Genomic DNA, 16883 nt, shown 5'->3' on the forward strand with positions numbered 1-16883 from the left:
ACTGATCGTAAGAATACCCGATTTAATATCAGGCACAACTTAGTAGGGAAAAAGCGGGGGTCCTAGAGGCAGCTCCGATGTGACGTATTTCCCTTTTCGCATGCCTTTAGGACAGAGAGTGGCTTGAAGAGATCATTTCAACCACAAAAAACCCTTCATTCAAGCTGAAAAATGTTTAAACTAGAGGGACTCGGGCCGAAAATGGACCCGGAGGAGATGAAGAAGAAAATGCGTGAAGATGTCATTACGTCTGTTCGCAACTTTTTGATTTACGTTGCGCTTCTGCGAGTCAGTGAGTATTCCAGACGCTTCATGCATGTCTTGGGTTAGATTAAATGTCACGTGTGTCGTCTTTAAATTTTGATTGTCATTTATATTCATAGAGTTTGTCTTGGGACCGCGTTAAATCATGAGTAATATGTCTTTTCAACATAAATGGATGAATTTGGTCTATATGTAGATGATGAATGACAGAGGTCACCTCTAGCACTCATAATGAATTCAAAATCTGTATAGTTATTACGTATATTTGAGCCTAAAGAACATTTCTTTTCAAGAACAGACATATTTTAGTAGCCGTGATGTATCACTTCTCGTTAATGAAAGAATTAAAATGTCAAAGATTTGAATGGTATTGTATAATTAGCATATTTTTACTGTTTACCTCATTTTGATTAAATATGCAAGTGTGCCACACCTTTTAAATCGTTGAATGACACATTAAGATAAATATGGTTTTACATTAGCACATTTTGACTTTCTTAACCTTCTTAATTTTTACTCAAGATTCTTTAGCTATGAACAATGTCTTAAAGTAGTGTTTAACATGAATTTATATAGACATACAATAGACATACAATAACTGTGGTAAATACAAGTAGGCACTAAATATGTATTACAAAATGAACAATAGATGACCGAAATCGAAAAACTTTGTTTCATTACCAATAGACAGCTCGCTAAAATCACTATCACAGGGTCTGACCAAAAAAATTGACTCTTTAATCCATCTGAATGATTTATCAACCGGCAAAGTACAAACAAAACAATATCCTTTCCTGTGTGCAGAGTGCTGGAATTTTCATTCAGTCCTTCAGTTGGATTACATTAGTGTACTAATGTAGGGAATAGTGAATGAGGGTATATACAGTAAGTTATACTTTGGTCATTTTTGAGCGAGATGGTTATGATCTAATCCAATAAAATAATTGACGCTAAGGTAAAAGTGCTCCTACTTGACCAAGAGATTGGCTGAAAGAAAGTAAAAAGACACAAGATTCTTTCTTTCTTTCTTTCTTTCAAGAGAAAGAAATAAAGAAATATATTTTAAAATAGAATACCTAAATATGTGGATGAAAATAAGCTACAGAATAAAGCAGTCATAACGTGTATCAAAATAAAATACAGTATTTTGTATTTTTTAAAAAAAAAAGCATTAAAATTTTTTTTTTTTTATACAAATCTTCCATTAATAGACCTATTGGATCAATCCCTTCACCATTAAACTGACATGGTAAAGTACACAATGTTTGTTAGAAAATGTGGCCAGTAAGATGCCCTTATCTCTGTACAATGATTATTCAACCTCTTAATATTTTAAAATGGTGTTAGTTTTTTTTTAGCAGAATTTATCAGAAATATTTTTTTCTATTGAACTTTTCAATTCTCATTGTAAAAACTGCATTAGAAGTTTTTGATTAATAAGTACTTGTGTTGCGTAAGTTGTGACATAAGGCTTACATCTTTCCTCTTCATTACTATACAGTGGACCTATCAGCTGCTGTATGTACGAATTGGACACTAAACTGACAAATGTAAAATAGTTACATTTCCTTATGAGACCAGGCTGGAGGATCGACACAGAATAGAGATGCTTATCTGCAAAAGGCATTCGGTCTGAAATGTGTCAGTCAGTGACTTGGAATAATGTTTATGGAGATGTTTTCTTTCTGATGGATAAATAGTCTGGATACCCATTCATTTCCTATGGCAGTCACTTTTGACCGGAAACACCACAGGTGTAACATGGTTGATTAAGGCCGTACTCACACTATGTACAGTTGTCTCGAACTGGGCCAAAGCACGCTTGTCCCCCCTCCCGTCTCCCTCGACAGCCCGCACTCACACCACAATCGGGCCTCGGCACGCTTGCGTCATCCCTGCTGCGCTGTTCAGTGAGAAGCGCTCTCTCACTCAGCAGCACAGTGGAGATTTCTCTAGTTATATCGTTTCAGTCGTTTGTTATGCAGTGACATGCAGTCAAATATTTAGCCGAACAGTCCTTAGGGATGTGGTGACACGCAGTCAGATATTTCGCCGAACAGATCCACCACTTTTAGCACTCATAAACAATCATAAAGCCCTCGTGCTGCAGGAATGAGGAGGTCTGCTGAAGGTGCGCAGCTGTCATGCAGTGAGGGGTTTGCGTATTTCATAAACTACGGCAGTTTGCGTTCACTGAACAGTAAGAATGATTAATAAACCCATATGAAACAGCCCCTTAAAAGTCACGTCTCGCTTTCAGTTTCGGGCTTTGCACTCACACCACAAGTGTACCGCGCAAAAGCCCAAGTGAACCGCGCTCAGGCACACCTCTTCCAACCGGGCCAGGGCCGGCCAAGTGAACCGTGCTTGAGCTCGATTCAGCGCACTCACACTTCTCAAACGATCCGGGAAACGGGCCTGGGCACGGTACGGATGGCATAGTGTGAGTAGGCCCTAATACACTCAAAATTAAATGAAAGAGGTGAACATCGGTTTTATGTTCAAATGCATAGCATTACTCAGTCAATTAGATAATTCTTATGTTGTTTTAAAAATCTATTTCAGACCCAATATTTAAAAGAACAGTGAGAAATTGTCACTGTTCACAAATGAAGGAATGTGCGAATATAAAATCACCTTTACCTTGAGGTATTAATCTTGTTGTAATAGCATATTAACATACATGTATTCATATTTTTTGTACCAGCTTTAAATATCATTCATGACACATTTTTGAAGCCCACTTGCTTTTAATTACTAAATAAATTCCTTTTATTTCAGCACCCTATGTTTTGAAGAAGCTGGACAGCATATGAAGCTTCACCCATGGGCGAAAACATTCCCTGTACAGAAGAGCATGCGGGACTGGGACGATGCTGCACAGAATCGATTACATCGGCAGTCCACAAAGAGATGTGGTCAATTTGTGTAGTCGCTAATTAAATTTTTTTATTTCCCTGGGTGATTTGTCCTCATCCAAACTCCATTAAAAACAGGTGATGTCTACAAGAATTTTAAGTTCACAGTGACCCAAGCAATAAATCCTTTCAGCCATTTATATTGACAGTAGTATTTCCAAAATCATGTGTCTCGAGGATACTATACACTCTGTTAATGCACTGCAGAAATTGTACCTTTCTTTGTTTTCATTGTATTCATGACTCAACTACCAAATACAGACTTTTCAGTAAATCCTTTATTGTTCTGTATCATTCATTCTTCAGCATCTTTAATCAGCATCATGGAGTGTATAAGGACAGTTGAGTGTTGAATGAATCTCGAATTTCACAGTTAGAGCAAATGAGTGTATTAAATCATTGTGTTGGAATGAGGTTATCCAATAAACCTAATCTAATACATGTTTTATCCCATCTAATCTCATGGTAAATGTAGTGCATTCAGTTGTTAGGTTAGACTGGTTTTCTGTCAGTGTAAGGCACGAGTTAGATTGCTACATTTTCAGCTCGCTGGGCATTTCAGAGCCCGTCAGGCCTGCCAGTAAGTTGTTTGCCGTCAGTTCACTCATAACACCGCGGGTAGAGTAAGTGGCACTGCCGATGTGAGGAAGAACCACTGCAAGACAAAATAACATCAAGGTTTTCAATGGTAAAGACTGAAGACAGATCGCTTCTCTGAGGTGCATTTACAATGTAGAAGTGAGATATAACCCTTGTGTGCTGTTGGGGATGTTTTCGTCCACTCTGGGATGATTTTGCGTCTTAATTGGGCCACAGCTTTCTCTGTGTTTCAGCAAATGGAGTTTTTTTTGGTGACTACTCTCATTATGAGACATATTTTGGGAAAATGCTTTGAAAATTGAAACTCTGAAACACTGGGAAATGTACTACCCTTTCGTTATGTTCGTGGCTGTTTTTGCCCCATTGTCTTCCATTTAAAGTTTTTTTATTATTACAAAGTCATGACACCATATAATCATGCATTCTTGATTGTTGCTGGTTTTCCCTGTTGGGAAGAGGTACAATTTTACATTTTTACTGTTGATCATCAGTTGCAGTGCAAAAAAAATAGCTTTGTTTCTGGTGTAAAATGATATGGTTATATGGAGAATAATGCGTTTGAGAGAGACTTTTGTGCACTTACCTTGATATGTTTGAGAAAATAAAAATAAGCAGCTCAGCTCTCAGACCACAGTAAATGTATTTATGCAGTCTAGGGTTGTCACGATACTGAAATTGACCCTTCGCTAAGCCCCGTTATCCTTATGACCCTTTCCACTGAGTGAAGCTACGGTCACACGAGTTTGTGTGTCCGATATTGTCGTGCGGCGCTGCGAAAAGGGGCAGGATTAGACAAGATTATTAGGCATTAAAAAAGTGAGCGATTGCTCTATAATTTAAATTTCTGTCCAGAGAGTTCATGTTTTGATCCTCGATTGGTCTCACGCAATCAAATGATGGGATTTCGCAGGTCAGAGTTCACCAAGCTCGAAACTTGACGCATGACCCTGCGACCCTGCAATTCTGGAAACGCAGGGTCATGCGTCGAGTTTCGCAGGTTGCTGCGGTGCAAAGTTCAAGCTTGGTGAATTCTGACCTGCGAAATCGCATCATTTGACTGCGTGAGACCAACCGAGGATCAAAACATTGCCTCTCTGGACAGAAATTTAAATTATAGAGCAATCGCTCGCTTTTTTTAATGCTTAATAATCTTGTTTATTCCCGCCCCTTTTCGCAGCACCGCACGACAGAATTTCGCACACACAAACTCTACTGTGACCATAGCTTTACTGTTGTTATGCCTGTCAAGCTTTCGTGCCTGGCCATCTATTATAATATGTAAACGCCGGTATATGTTCCCAGGGACCTAATTAGTCATTTTGGCGAACAGGTGAGATATCCGAGAAAGCCAGACAAAAAAGGACTGCAGTATGCCCTACAGGGGTAAATTCACAGCATAAAATGCAACTGGTTAGAAAATTAGAAAATCAAAATTGAAGCTAGGTTAGCCTAGCCGCCTAAAACGCTGACCATTCAACAGCTTAGTTCATACACAGCAGAAAGGGTCAAATTTAAAAATAATCTTATAACTAATCAAACCCTGAATTTATTTTTTTTTTTTTAGATAAAAACTAAAAGCATGATGGACTACTGTTGTGCAATGAAATATAGCGTTACTAACCGGCGAGGAAACACGCATGGGCAGTGCTTCTACACAATTCATTCATAGAAAGAAAAGGCCAGAAAGGGGAAATTGATGGATTTGAGCCAAATGTTAGCATCATTTACCCATAACAATGTACAGTAGCTATAACTGTCAGCATGTTTGTGTGCTTTTTATACCGTTTCTATTCTAATTTGCAGTTAAGTGGAAATAAATAAATTGAAATGCAAATCAAAGTATAAATAGCACAAGTGAACAAATAGATTTTCCCTACCAGCAAATATTAATCCAACATCAAATAGAAAAGCAGACACTAACCCGCTTTAACACCGTCACCAATGACCAAAAGACGGACGAAAACATCAGTGAATTGTAGCTTTGACATAGACATGGAGATTATAAATGACTGAGAAACAGGTGAAGTATATTGATTGCAAGTGCTAATTGTGACCATATCTCTGTTTAGTTTTGTTGATTTGTAATCCTAATATTCATAGCTTGAAACAGATGGAAATATGACTGAATTGTGCTTCTTTTACGACCCCTCACACAGCTTGATCCAAGCTGGCATTTTTCCCTTTGGGTTTTAGACTTTGGAAAGGGAAAAAAATTCTGAAACTCTGTTCAAATTTTAAAGATACTGGGTATCAGATTTGCACAATCCATATGCACAACGCTTTGGCTTGTTTCCTTTATTCAAAAGCTTGACAGACCTCCTGCATGTAGCTATGGTTGGTGTGTGGCAGTTTTCAGGTGTGGCTTAGCAAAGGAACAATTCGGTACCAATCGATACTGGAATTTTAAAAATGTCTATTTCCTGTTGCCATTTAAACGCTGTTGAGCGCGATCTGAAACAGCACTGATTTGTCATTTATGTTCACATGCTCAACAGAAATGTCAGTGATTGGCCGTGAAGGTCATCACCAAACTCACCACTGTTTACTGAGTGAGTGTAAATACAGATATTGGGACACTGGAGTGCAACAGCAGTGCCCAGCAACGGCCGCGCGATTCCGCCATTTTAAAGTAAAAGCGATCAGCCGTCCATTGAATCTTATTGCTGTCGCGATGGCAAGCAGCTGCTTTGTTTTTTTTATTTATTTATTTAAAAAGCACATTAAAGTTGATATACAACCTGAAAGACGACAATACAACACTTACTCTCACAATCATCAGCACTTTAAATAGTTTATTTTACAGACTTACAATATGCTGTTGTTCTACTGGAATTTTCATTCCAAAATGGCCACCGTGTGACACTAGCGGCATCTTGTGGCTGTTTCCCAAAATCGCACTAAAATGTCACCTCTTGGTGATTCTATCCACTTGTTAAGTGTGACGTCGCGCGAAGCGGCTTCCGGGTCCAAGTGCTCTATTCAACTGAATGGGGAGACTCATAAAATGGTAATAATAAATGTTTACAAAGCGATTTAATGCTTTCGAAAATCATGATGGCAGTATATATGTCCATGCCTGATATCCGATGGCCAGAAAGTGATTAATTTTTTATTAATTGTAAAATTTTTGGTATTTGTTATGCAGCAAGCCCAGAGATTGTTGTGTACACTATGACTTTATGTAAAATGAACTTTAATGTGTGATAGGAATAAAACGTGATCATAAACGAATGATTTCTCCACTCAAATGAATGGCAGCTTGGACCCGGAAACAGTATTACATACGTCACAAACACGTCACCACTTAACAAGCGGATGCTCTTTGACAGTGGTGAGTTTGGTGAACTGAACCTTCACGGCCAATCACAGTCATTTCTGTTGAGCACGTGAACACAATGGCTGCATCTTAAATCGCATACTTCCATACTATATAGTACGCTAAAGACAGTATGTGAGCCGAGTAGTATGTCGGAATTCATAGAAGTACCCCGATGACCAACTACTTCCAGCAAGATTCTGAAGTGCGCATCCAATTGGCTACGCTATTTCATGATGCACCACGAGGGAATTCATAAATGGGAGTGAAGCGATGCAATTGACAACTAGGTCATGTGATCATGACAAAATGGCGATGTAGTGCCACCAACAATCAAGAATGCAAAATTATATGCTGTCATGGCTTACAATTTGAAGTAAATGGGGCAAAAACAGCCGCAAACATAATGAAATGGTGGTTAATTAGAACAGCACACAAAGGTTAAAAAGCAAATTTTACTCACCACAGTTTTTAAGCGTCAGCAATGGATGGTTAGTTGGCAGCGGTTCAGGGCTTGTGACATCAAGCCCCGCTGCTGCAATCTGACCACTGCTGAGGGCTTCAAACAAGTCCTCTTGATTCACAACGGCTCCCCTAGAGAAAGAGAGAGAATACAGGCTTTGCCAGTCCATTGTTCATTCTTGGAAGTCATTGTTGAAAGAAACGATCCAAAAGCCCTGCTTTTACAACTAAGTACAAAACTTTTATTAAAAAGCATAACCCATCAAATGTGATCTGCTAATCATCTGTGTGAAAAGCCTTAAATAATCAAGCAAGTTTCACTGTTGTGGTATACCTGCTACTGTTGATAAACACTGATGTTTTCTTCATCTTCCCAAAGAAGGTTTTGTCACAAAGGCCTTGAGTGTCAGGAGTCAAAGAACAGGAAACGACCACAAAATCGCTCTCTCTCACCAGAGTGTCTAAAGGCACTGAAAGATGGAGAGAAGATGGTCAACATAAAATCATAACACATCCTCTCAAAATGGTCTAGTCCAACATGTTTACCAGGGCTCGAAATTGCACCTCAAATTTTATCTATGCGACCTCAAAATATATTTGGGAGCATTTGTGCGAGTGTTTAAACTTGACCAGTTTTCACAGCAAAACGTTCTCCTCATGCGCAGATTTAGAAGACATTCATGCATTAAGCATCTTTGCAGCTAAAAACACCAAACGCAGTGCTCATGAATGGTTTAAAACAGTTGACATGTCAACTTGCTGCAGTAAACAAAGCCTGCAATGCTTGTTTCGCCTTCAAGCTCTTCTTATTGTTGACCATAGACATATATACACTAGATATTGCATACAGACCCTGAGCATGCGTCAATAACGCCGCCACATTTGTAAAGCGCTCCCAGCACAAATGTCATTCACCCGCACTAGTCAAGACAGTGTGCCAACGTGAAGATGCTGGACTTAAGCGCTTAGTACCCGGAGGAAACCCATTCAAACACGGGGAGAACATGCAAACTCCACACAGAAATGCTAGCTGGTCCCGCCGGGACTCGAACCAGCGCAGTAGGGCAACAGTACTAACCACTTAACCACCCTGACTCTTGTATACTGTTAATCATTACTATGTGATTTGTTTTCATATGATCTGTTTTAATGTAAACATCGCAAATTCTGGGCTCTATTTTGATGGTCCATGCGCAGAGCGCAAAACGCAGGGCGCAAACGGTTCAGGGCGTGTCAGAATGCATTTTTGCTAATTTACGGACGGGAAAATCTGCTTTGCGCCATGGCCCATGGTCTAAAAGGGTTGAGTTTATTTTCTTAATGAGTTATAGGTGTGTTTTGAGAATAAACCAATTAGAGTCTCATCTCCCATTCCCTTTAAGAGCCAGCTGCGTCGCGCCATAAGCGCATTTTGACGTAAAGTAAGTTCACTTTCGCTTTTGCTATCATGGATAGGGAAACCTTTACGCACAGACATCAGTTAGCCTATAAATAATTAATTTCGTTTGTTAAGCGCAAAGATTTGTCTCAAAACTATTTCTAAATTCAATTCTAATTTCTAGCAAACTAATAAATGAACAATATTAACGAAGTGTGTTCAAAACCCTGAGTTATTTCCAAATACACCTGCCATGCGCCATATGGTCTAAAATTTGACAGGTGGACAAATCTAAGCTTGTTTTTAATAAAACAAATATAAATATGGATATAATAAATAATACTGCTAATAATAACAACATTATACAAAAGCAAATTGTTATAAATAACCTGAAAAAGCCTCCCGAGATGAAGAAAGTAAGGCAGTGGTTTTTAAATCTTCATGTAGGATAGAAATTAATATGTTTTGTAAAATTTTAATCATTTATATTTATATCATGAATATATCCTTATATATATATATATATATATATATATATATATATATATATCCTTAAGATATTATATATTTTTCATATGTAAAGATATTTGCGTATTGCTCTGCATCTTGTTTGTAGTGTGTAAGCCAGGCGCACTTTGCGCCAGACAATAGACCGACTTTGTTCTGGTCTAAAGATCAGACTATTTAGTTTCTCAAAATAGCAACGCGCCAAAACACGCCTGCTTTTTTAGACCAGAACGCCTATGGGCGCACATTTAAGCGCAAATGCATTTGCTATTTAAACAGCGTGGCGCAACACCTCAAAATGAACCTTGCACTTAGCTAAAAGTAGCAAAAGAGTATTGCGCCGCGCCTTGCGCCGGGTGTATGATAGGGCCCTCTTTGTCATCCGTTTGACATGTCAATAAAGCAAGATTGAACATTTTAAATTTAATTTAGAGAGGGCAGCACTGTGGCACAATGGGTAGCTCAATCGCCTCACAGAAAGAAGGTCACTGGTTCGAGCCCCGGCTGGGTCTTTTGGCATTTCTTTGTGGAGTTTGCATGTTCTCCCCATGTTCGCGTGGGTTTCCTCAGGGTGCTCCGGTTTCCCCTACAAGTTCAAAAACATGGTATAGGTGAATTAGGTAAGCTAAAATGTTTATAGTGTCAATGAGTGTGCATGAATGTTTCCCAGTGATAGGTTGTGGCTGAAAGGGCATCCGCTGCGTAAAACATATGCTGGATAAGTTGGCGGTTCATTCAGCTGTGGCGACCCCGGATTAATAAAGGGACTATGCCGAAAAGAAAATGAAAGAATAAATAATTGAGAGAGAGAAAGCAGCTTCTCTTCCTACCATATTCTCCATCAACCTCTTCAGCTTCAGGTTTGGGTTTTCTGCCCGTGTACAAAAGTTTCTTCACTCCAAAAGGTTTCAGTCTCCTTGCAATGGCCAAACCTATAAATCATAAAGCAAACTGAGAATCCATAATGCAAATTGTTTTATTAATAGTTCATAGTTTTCACTATAATGATAAGGTCTTCCTGAAAACTTTTCATTAACATTGTTTAACAACATACAGTAGGTGACGTCTTTGTTTATGCTGAAAGATCACAATGCATATTGTAACAAGGTGATCCAGTGGGAAGTGACTGGTTTGCACTATTTATTTCACTTAAGTGAAAACAACAACAGATGGTGTCTGTAACACAGCAGATGCATAGGTTGTTTATTAATTATACTGAAGAGGGGAAAAATCTATGTACTGTACCTATGCGTCCCAGTCCAATCACCCCAACAGTGCTGCCCGAAAGACCATAACCGCACAGCCACAGAGGCTTCCATGTGCTCCAGCCACCACTGAGAGGGACGGGGAAATTATTTATATTAAATAATTGCACAAATGAGATATTAAAGAGTCTTTAATATCTTAAGTAATACATTAAAGCTCTAATTCATAGGCTTGACATGAAGTCAACATAAAATGGAAGTTGACTCTTTTTTCGTCCCTATTGTGATATACAGTAGTGGAAGTCAGAATTATTAGCCCCCCTGTATATTTTTCCCCAATTTCTGTTTAACAGAAAGATTTTTTTTTCAACACATTTCTAAACATTATAGTTCTAATAACTCATTTCTAATAACTGATTACTTTTACCTTTGTCATGATGAGAGTACATAATATTAACAATATAAATATATTAATAATATAAACAACTGAGTCTGGTTCTCTCAAGGTTTTTTTTTCTTCACTCCCATCAGGTGAAGTTTTTTTTCCCTCTCTGCTGTCGCCACTGGCTCGCATGGTTCAGGATTGGTAGTGCTAGGCATCGATATATTTGCTCTTCAGTGTTTGGACTCTCAATAATGACTTCAAACCACACTGAACTGAGCTAAACTGAACTGAACTTAAACACTAAAAACTGAACCACACTGTTCCAGTTACTATGACCATTTATGTGAAGCATCTTTGACAAAATCTATATTGTAAAAGCGCTATACAAATAAAGCTGAATTGAATTTAATTTAATTATTTTGCTTGATATTTTCAAGAAACTAGTATTCAGCTTAAAGTGACATTTAAAGGGTTAACTAGTTTAATTAAGCGAGTTAAAGTAATTAAGCAAGTCATTGTAATGATGGTTTGTTTTGTAGACCAAAAAATATTACTTAAGGAGGCTAATAATATTGACCTTAAAATGTTTTAAAAACTCAAAAACTGCTTTTATTCTAGTAAAAATAAATCAAATAAGACTTTCCCCAGAAGAAAAAAAATATATTAAAAAATACTGTAAAAAATTCATTGCTCTATTAAACATAACTTGGGAAATATCCGAAAAAGAAAGAAAAAAAAAATCACATGAGGTCTAATAATTTTGAGTTCAACTGCAATTAAAAAAAAAAAAACGTAAATACTGTAAAACATAATTTGGAAATGAAAAAAGTGGTCAGCATTAATGCACTCAACTCATAACTCGTGCATCTTGCGTGATTGACAAGATCCCAACCTCGTTGATCAGAAAAGATAAATGTTGGAGGGAAAATATTTTTTTACAAAAGATTGTCACGAACCAAAAGAAAATCACAGATAAGTTATTTATAACAAAATCCATTCATTACAAAAAAATAATTTTCAAATTAATTTAAAAGTCCTGTGAAGTCCTCAGAAATCCATTCATTAATTTTCTTTTCGGATTAGTCCCATTATTAATCAGGGATCACCACAACGGAATGAACCGCCAACTTATCCAAATATGTATTTTTATTCAATGTTTGACAATCTCGACCAATACATAAAGAGAGGGTGCGACAGAGTAGCTCCTCCCCTTTTAAAAAAAATAGCCAATACAGTTTTTTATCACCACTTTGCCAGAGAGAGAGGTTGAGATCAAGCACATCAAATGTGAAGCATCTTGAAGGAGGCAGGCCAGATACTAGAGTGCATTTGATTGGTCAACATTTCATGAGAAACTAGTATGGGGTGACGTGAATAAAACCATTGATCTATTTAGACGAAAGTAACAAACTGCAAGCCTTAAATGTTTATAACAGTTTTAAACCTTTTAAACACAAATCTTGTCACAGTTTTGGTGCACACTAGCTCATAGACATCTTAAAAACTAACAATATTGATACATCTAAAAAAAAATTTATTTTAATTTCATGGGACCTTTAACATTATCAACATTTTGTTAAATAAACTTGAAAACGCTCCCAACAAAACTGATATATCACACGAGCAGAAAAGGCATCGACGACTGACTTTTTTACTTCCTCTACACCTTCAGGAAGCCGTCGGGCAGTGGCCAAAAGGAGAGCCACCGTCAGCTCAGCAGTGGCGTCCGTCAAAACATCAGGAGTGTAGCCAACTCGTATTCCTCTGAGACCAAGAAAGAGAGAGCACATGCATTTAAATTGTACAACGCAACCAACCATAAGACACCCACTGCTCTTTTTCTAAAAGTCTGATGGCTTACTGAAAGACATACTCACCGTTTCTTGATCTCATCAATAGCGAGGTGGTCAAATCCCACGGAGAGAGTGCTGATCACTTTCAGGTTGGGCCCTGGATGTGTTTAATAGGGAAGATATCACAATGTTATTTCATTTGTAAATTACCTTTAAGTATTGGAATACCTGTACCATGAAGCTGGATTAGCTGGCTAGCTAGTTAAGTTTTAGTTTAGTTTGCACCAATATTTGTTTTTAGGTAACAAGAAGGTTGCTTGACTTTAATCACTCTGCCAAACAAGATGTGCTGAGCTACTTTCATAGTGCCTAATAGAGATGCGCGGATGGCGGTTACAGCCGCGGAATCCGCGGATAAACCGCGGATCGGGCGGATGACGTGACGACAAATAAAATTTTAATTAAATTTGGGCGGGTGGTGGGCGGTTGTACTGTTTTTGTACACATAGCTGGCGCACCAACGAAAAAGCCTAGGACTGACTTCAAAGAATGAGAGGAGGAATCGGATACACTAATTTTGGATGAAGTACAGAAGTATTCCTTTACAAACTTCCGTATAGACGGATCAGCAGAGGAAAATCTACTTTCCTTTTAGGAGAAACAAGGCCAGTCATTCCCACGACTACAGATCCTTGCCAAGAGAATTCTATGCATTTTAGCAACAAGTGCTGCGAGCGAGCGCTCCTTCAGCGCAGCAGGGCGCATTGAGGCCAGGCGCTCTCGTCTGAATGTTGAAATGATGTGTCAAAATGCGTTTTCTATTAGGCTACAATAATAGTAAAAAATTGTATAGTACAGTGCGTTTAATTTAGGCTATTTATTTATTTTTGTCCCTGTGCCAATTGGAGACGGAGTTCACTGCTGATATTCTGAGAGCTTTATAGGGGTGCTTCTCATTTCTTATTTGTGCATCCTTGTTTCCCTTCCTTGCTTTCTTTCCTCGTCTTTCCACCCCTATAGGATGCGAGGGAAGGACGCAAGGAAAAGACTCAAGGACCGAGGAATTGAATCAAGTGAAACGACACGTCCTCGTATTGTTTAGCGTCACTTCAAAGCGTCAATTAATTCTGCATTGACCCCCAAGTGGTGCTCGCTGCAGAGCCATTTGTGGAGAGCTGAGCTCCATTGACTTGCACGTTTGAATTAACTGCATGTCATTAAAGTCATTCTCTATTTTCTAATAATCAATAAAGAAACATTCATTTAATAATAAAAAGGAATAAGCCATTCAAATAAAGAGCTCAGTCAGCAGATGGCGGGCGGGTGCGGTTTTAAAAATTGGTCAAAAATGTTAGTGCGGATGGATGGCGGACGGATGATGAGTTTTGTGATGCGGTTGCGGATGAAATAATAGCCCATCCGCGCATCTCTAGTGCCTAAAATCCAGAACTGGTGAAAACCACGGTGGGAATTATACATTGCACATTACTTTTTCAGGGCGAGGCAGTGGCGCAGTAGGTAGTGCTGTCGCCTCACAGCAAGAAGGTCGCTGGGTCACTGGTTCGAACCTCGGCTCAGTTGGCGTTTCTGTGTGGAGTTTGCATGTTCTCCCTGCCTTCGTGTGGGTTTCCTCCGGGTGCTCCGGTTTCCCCCACAGTCTAAAGACATGCGGTACAGGTGAATTGGGTAGGTTAAATTGTCCATAGTGTATGAGTGTGTGTGTGAATGTCTGTGTGGATGCTTCCCAAAGATGGGTTGCGGCTGCGTAAAAAAACGGTTCATTCCGCCAACTTATAGGGACTAAGCTGACAAGAAAATGAATGAATGAACATTACTTTTTCAAGTTTACAGTGTTGTGTAATGCTTCAGTAAATCACGTTTATGAATCTTTTGAAATTACATTTAATTTATTAATGAAACATATGTAAGTTACACAAATAGGATTGTAAAAAATCTTAAAAATGGTCCATTGTTTTGAAGCCCTTCAGGGGGATCAAGCATTAATTAGGGGTATCGCTGCAGCATGGAGACCTCCAAGTGGGAGGGATTACACTGCAAGTGGGTTGGGTGACCTCCAAGTGGGAGGGACTTATGCCACAAGTACGTTGGGTTTAGGTGGTGTAGGTGGAGTAGACGTTGATAAAGCACAACAGGTTACTGTGAAGTTGGGTTTAGGGTTGAGGTAGGTATAGACATTCATAAATCCCAATATTGGACTAATGTCATGTACAAAACTTTAAATAAATAAAAACTCCAGGTTTGTACAGCCCACTTGAAACTCAGGGCCCACTCCCTTGGAGCTGGTTCCAACCTCTGTTTATGCCCTTCTCGAGAAATCAATCACCCTCTGAACCCCCCTGTAATTCGCATCCTGGTGGAAACTAAACTGAAACTTAACTCGATAGCCAGCTAATCCAGCTATATGGTACATTCCCCTGAAGTTTACCTTACCCGCTGCATCCAAAACCTCGGTATCAATTTTGTCAGAAAGTAAACAGATGAGTCCATGAGCACCTGCCACCCCCTTCAGGAGCTCAGCCCGGGGCACAGGCTCATCAGAGTCCCACAGTGACAAATCACACCTGCACATAAAAGGGAACCGAGTAAGAAACATATAAATATATAATATTAAATGCAAAACATTAACAAATGCCTTATACAAAAGTTTATGCGGGATCTTTTCAGCTATTTAAAATGAGTTCAAATGCACAGTTAAATAAGTGTGTAAGACCATGCATACCATAATGTGATATTTAGTAACTATACATGCAGAAGTGTTTCGTTACTATTGTATTATTAACATTCCGGAGAATAAAACATTGCAAGAAAATAAATAATATAATAATAAAAAATATATAAGACATGTGTGCTTCATGCAGATGCGTGGGCTGGACATACCACCTGTCAAACTCTCTCTCTCGCTCTAAAACAATAAATACAACCCAATAGAATAAAATAAACACTCCCTCCTCCTAACTCGAGCACTTAATACTCTAAGTAAAACAGTTCCTTTGTATAAGGAGCGCTTCTTGTGTGCATTGTCTCTTCTTGTTGAATCGCTGAATGCCTCCTCAATTGTATTGAGGTAAAGCTGATTTTATAGTCACACATTTATTCAGTAACAACTTGTGACATGCTTCCTATATTGTTTACCATGGTACTTTGATATTCAGTCTGAAATCACATGTAAATAATGACTTTAAAACAACATTAGCACTATATATTTGACTGTGAACATGGTTGTACTTTGATAGACATTGTTTGCTCATATGATTTCACTGTTTAGAATTTGCAAAGAATACTTGTATGAAAACGAAATTAATAATATTAGAGAAAGTCCGAATGTGTGAATATAAAACCAAATGTACCTCAATCTCAATTGTAAGTAGATTTGGACAAGTCTGTTAAATGTAAAAAAAAACTGTAAAATGTGCTCATAGTTAAATAGTTTGTGCAATGTCATTTCAGTAATTTAAAACAAGTTATGCATGTTTTCCTAAAATATCCAAGTGTTCAATAAGTCTTATTACATAATAGTGTGACCATTTGACATTTCTACTGTACAATAATTTAAAGGAAGGGGTTTATGTTCACCTGCTAAAAATAAACAGCGCGGCTACCTGACCTCATTAACACTCCAAGAAGAGAATCTCAAACATTGTAAACACACAAAATAGACATATTATTGCATAAAATACTGTATAAATCGCCGTACATGCTGGCTTTTTGGAGTATTTTCATGCCCTCCTGCGGAATGCGTCTCGTGACGAACACTTTCAGCATCTGGTGCGCGCTCATCCTGCACGATTAAAGTAAAACGACTGATTAACGTTAATTGAATAAATGTAGATAATACTTCGCAGAAACACAGATAGACTTCCCTATTTACAATGTGGGAACTGGGAAGCACTAAAAAAAGTGCATGACAGTGGGCTGTAAAGAGTCCCGTTCAGCAGGCTTTAGCGCCATCTAGTGGATCGGGTGGGCAGCACAAGTACAAGTTTGCTTTCTGAAGGATGATATTTTGATTAAAAATACAAATGTATTGTGGTTTA

General features: G+C 38.4%; 2 protein-coding genes across 3 annotated transcripts; one reads left to right on the forward strand and one right to left on the reverse strand.

Moving 5' to 3' along the window:
• The first annotated feature begins 57 nt into the window (after positions 1-57).
• Positions 58-3459, forward strand: tomm5 (translocase of outer mitochondrial membrane 5 homolog (yeast)). Its single transcript, NM_001166115.2, has 2 exons — positions 58-292; positions 3046-3459. The coding sequence occupies exons 1-2, from the start codon at positions 172-174 to the stop codon at positions 3078-3080; spliced, it is 156 nt and encodes a 51-aa protein (NP_001159587.1). The 5' UTR covers positions 58-171; the 3' UTR covers positions 3081-3459.
• Positions 3443-16745, reverse strand: grhpra (glyoxylate reductase/hydroxypyruvate reductase a). 2 transcript variants are annotated; one of them, XM_087280441.1, is made up of 10 exons: positions 16706-16739; positions 16544-16627; positions 15280-15410; positions 12913-12985; positions 12683-12799; positions 10691-10779; positions 10276-10377; positions 7895-8030; positions 7562-7692; positions 3443-3837 (listed from the first exon to the last, which is right to left on the reverse strand). In XM_087280441.1, the coding sequence occupies exons 2-10, from the start codon at positions 16624-16626 to the stop codon at positions 3716-3718; spliced, it is 984 nt and encodes a 327-aa protein (XP_087136567.1). In that variant the 5' UTR covers position 16627; positions 16706-16739; the 3' UTR covers positions 3443-3715.
• Between the last annotated feature and the right edge of the window lie 138 nt (positions 16746-16883).

This window comes from Danio rerio, chromosome 14 (assembly GCF_052040795.2).
Source record: "Danio rerio strain M-AB ecotype USA chromosome 14, GRCz13ab, whole genome shotgun sequence".
NCBI lineage: Eukaryota > Metazoa > Chordata > Actinopteri > Cypriniformes > Danionidae > Danio > Danio rerio.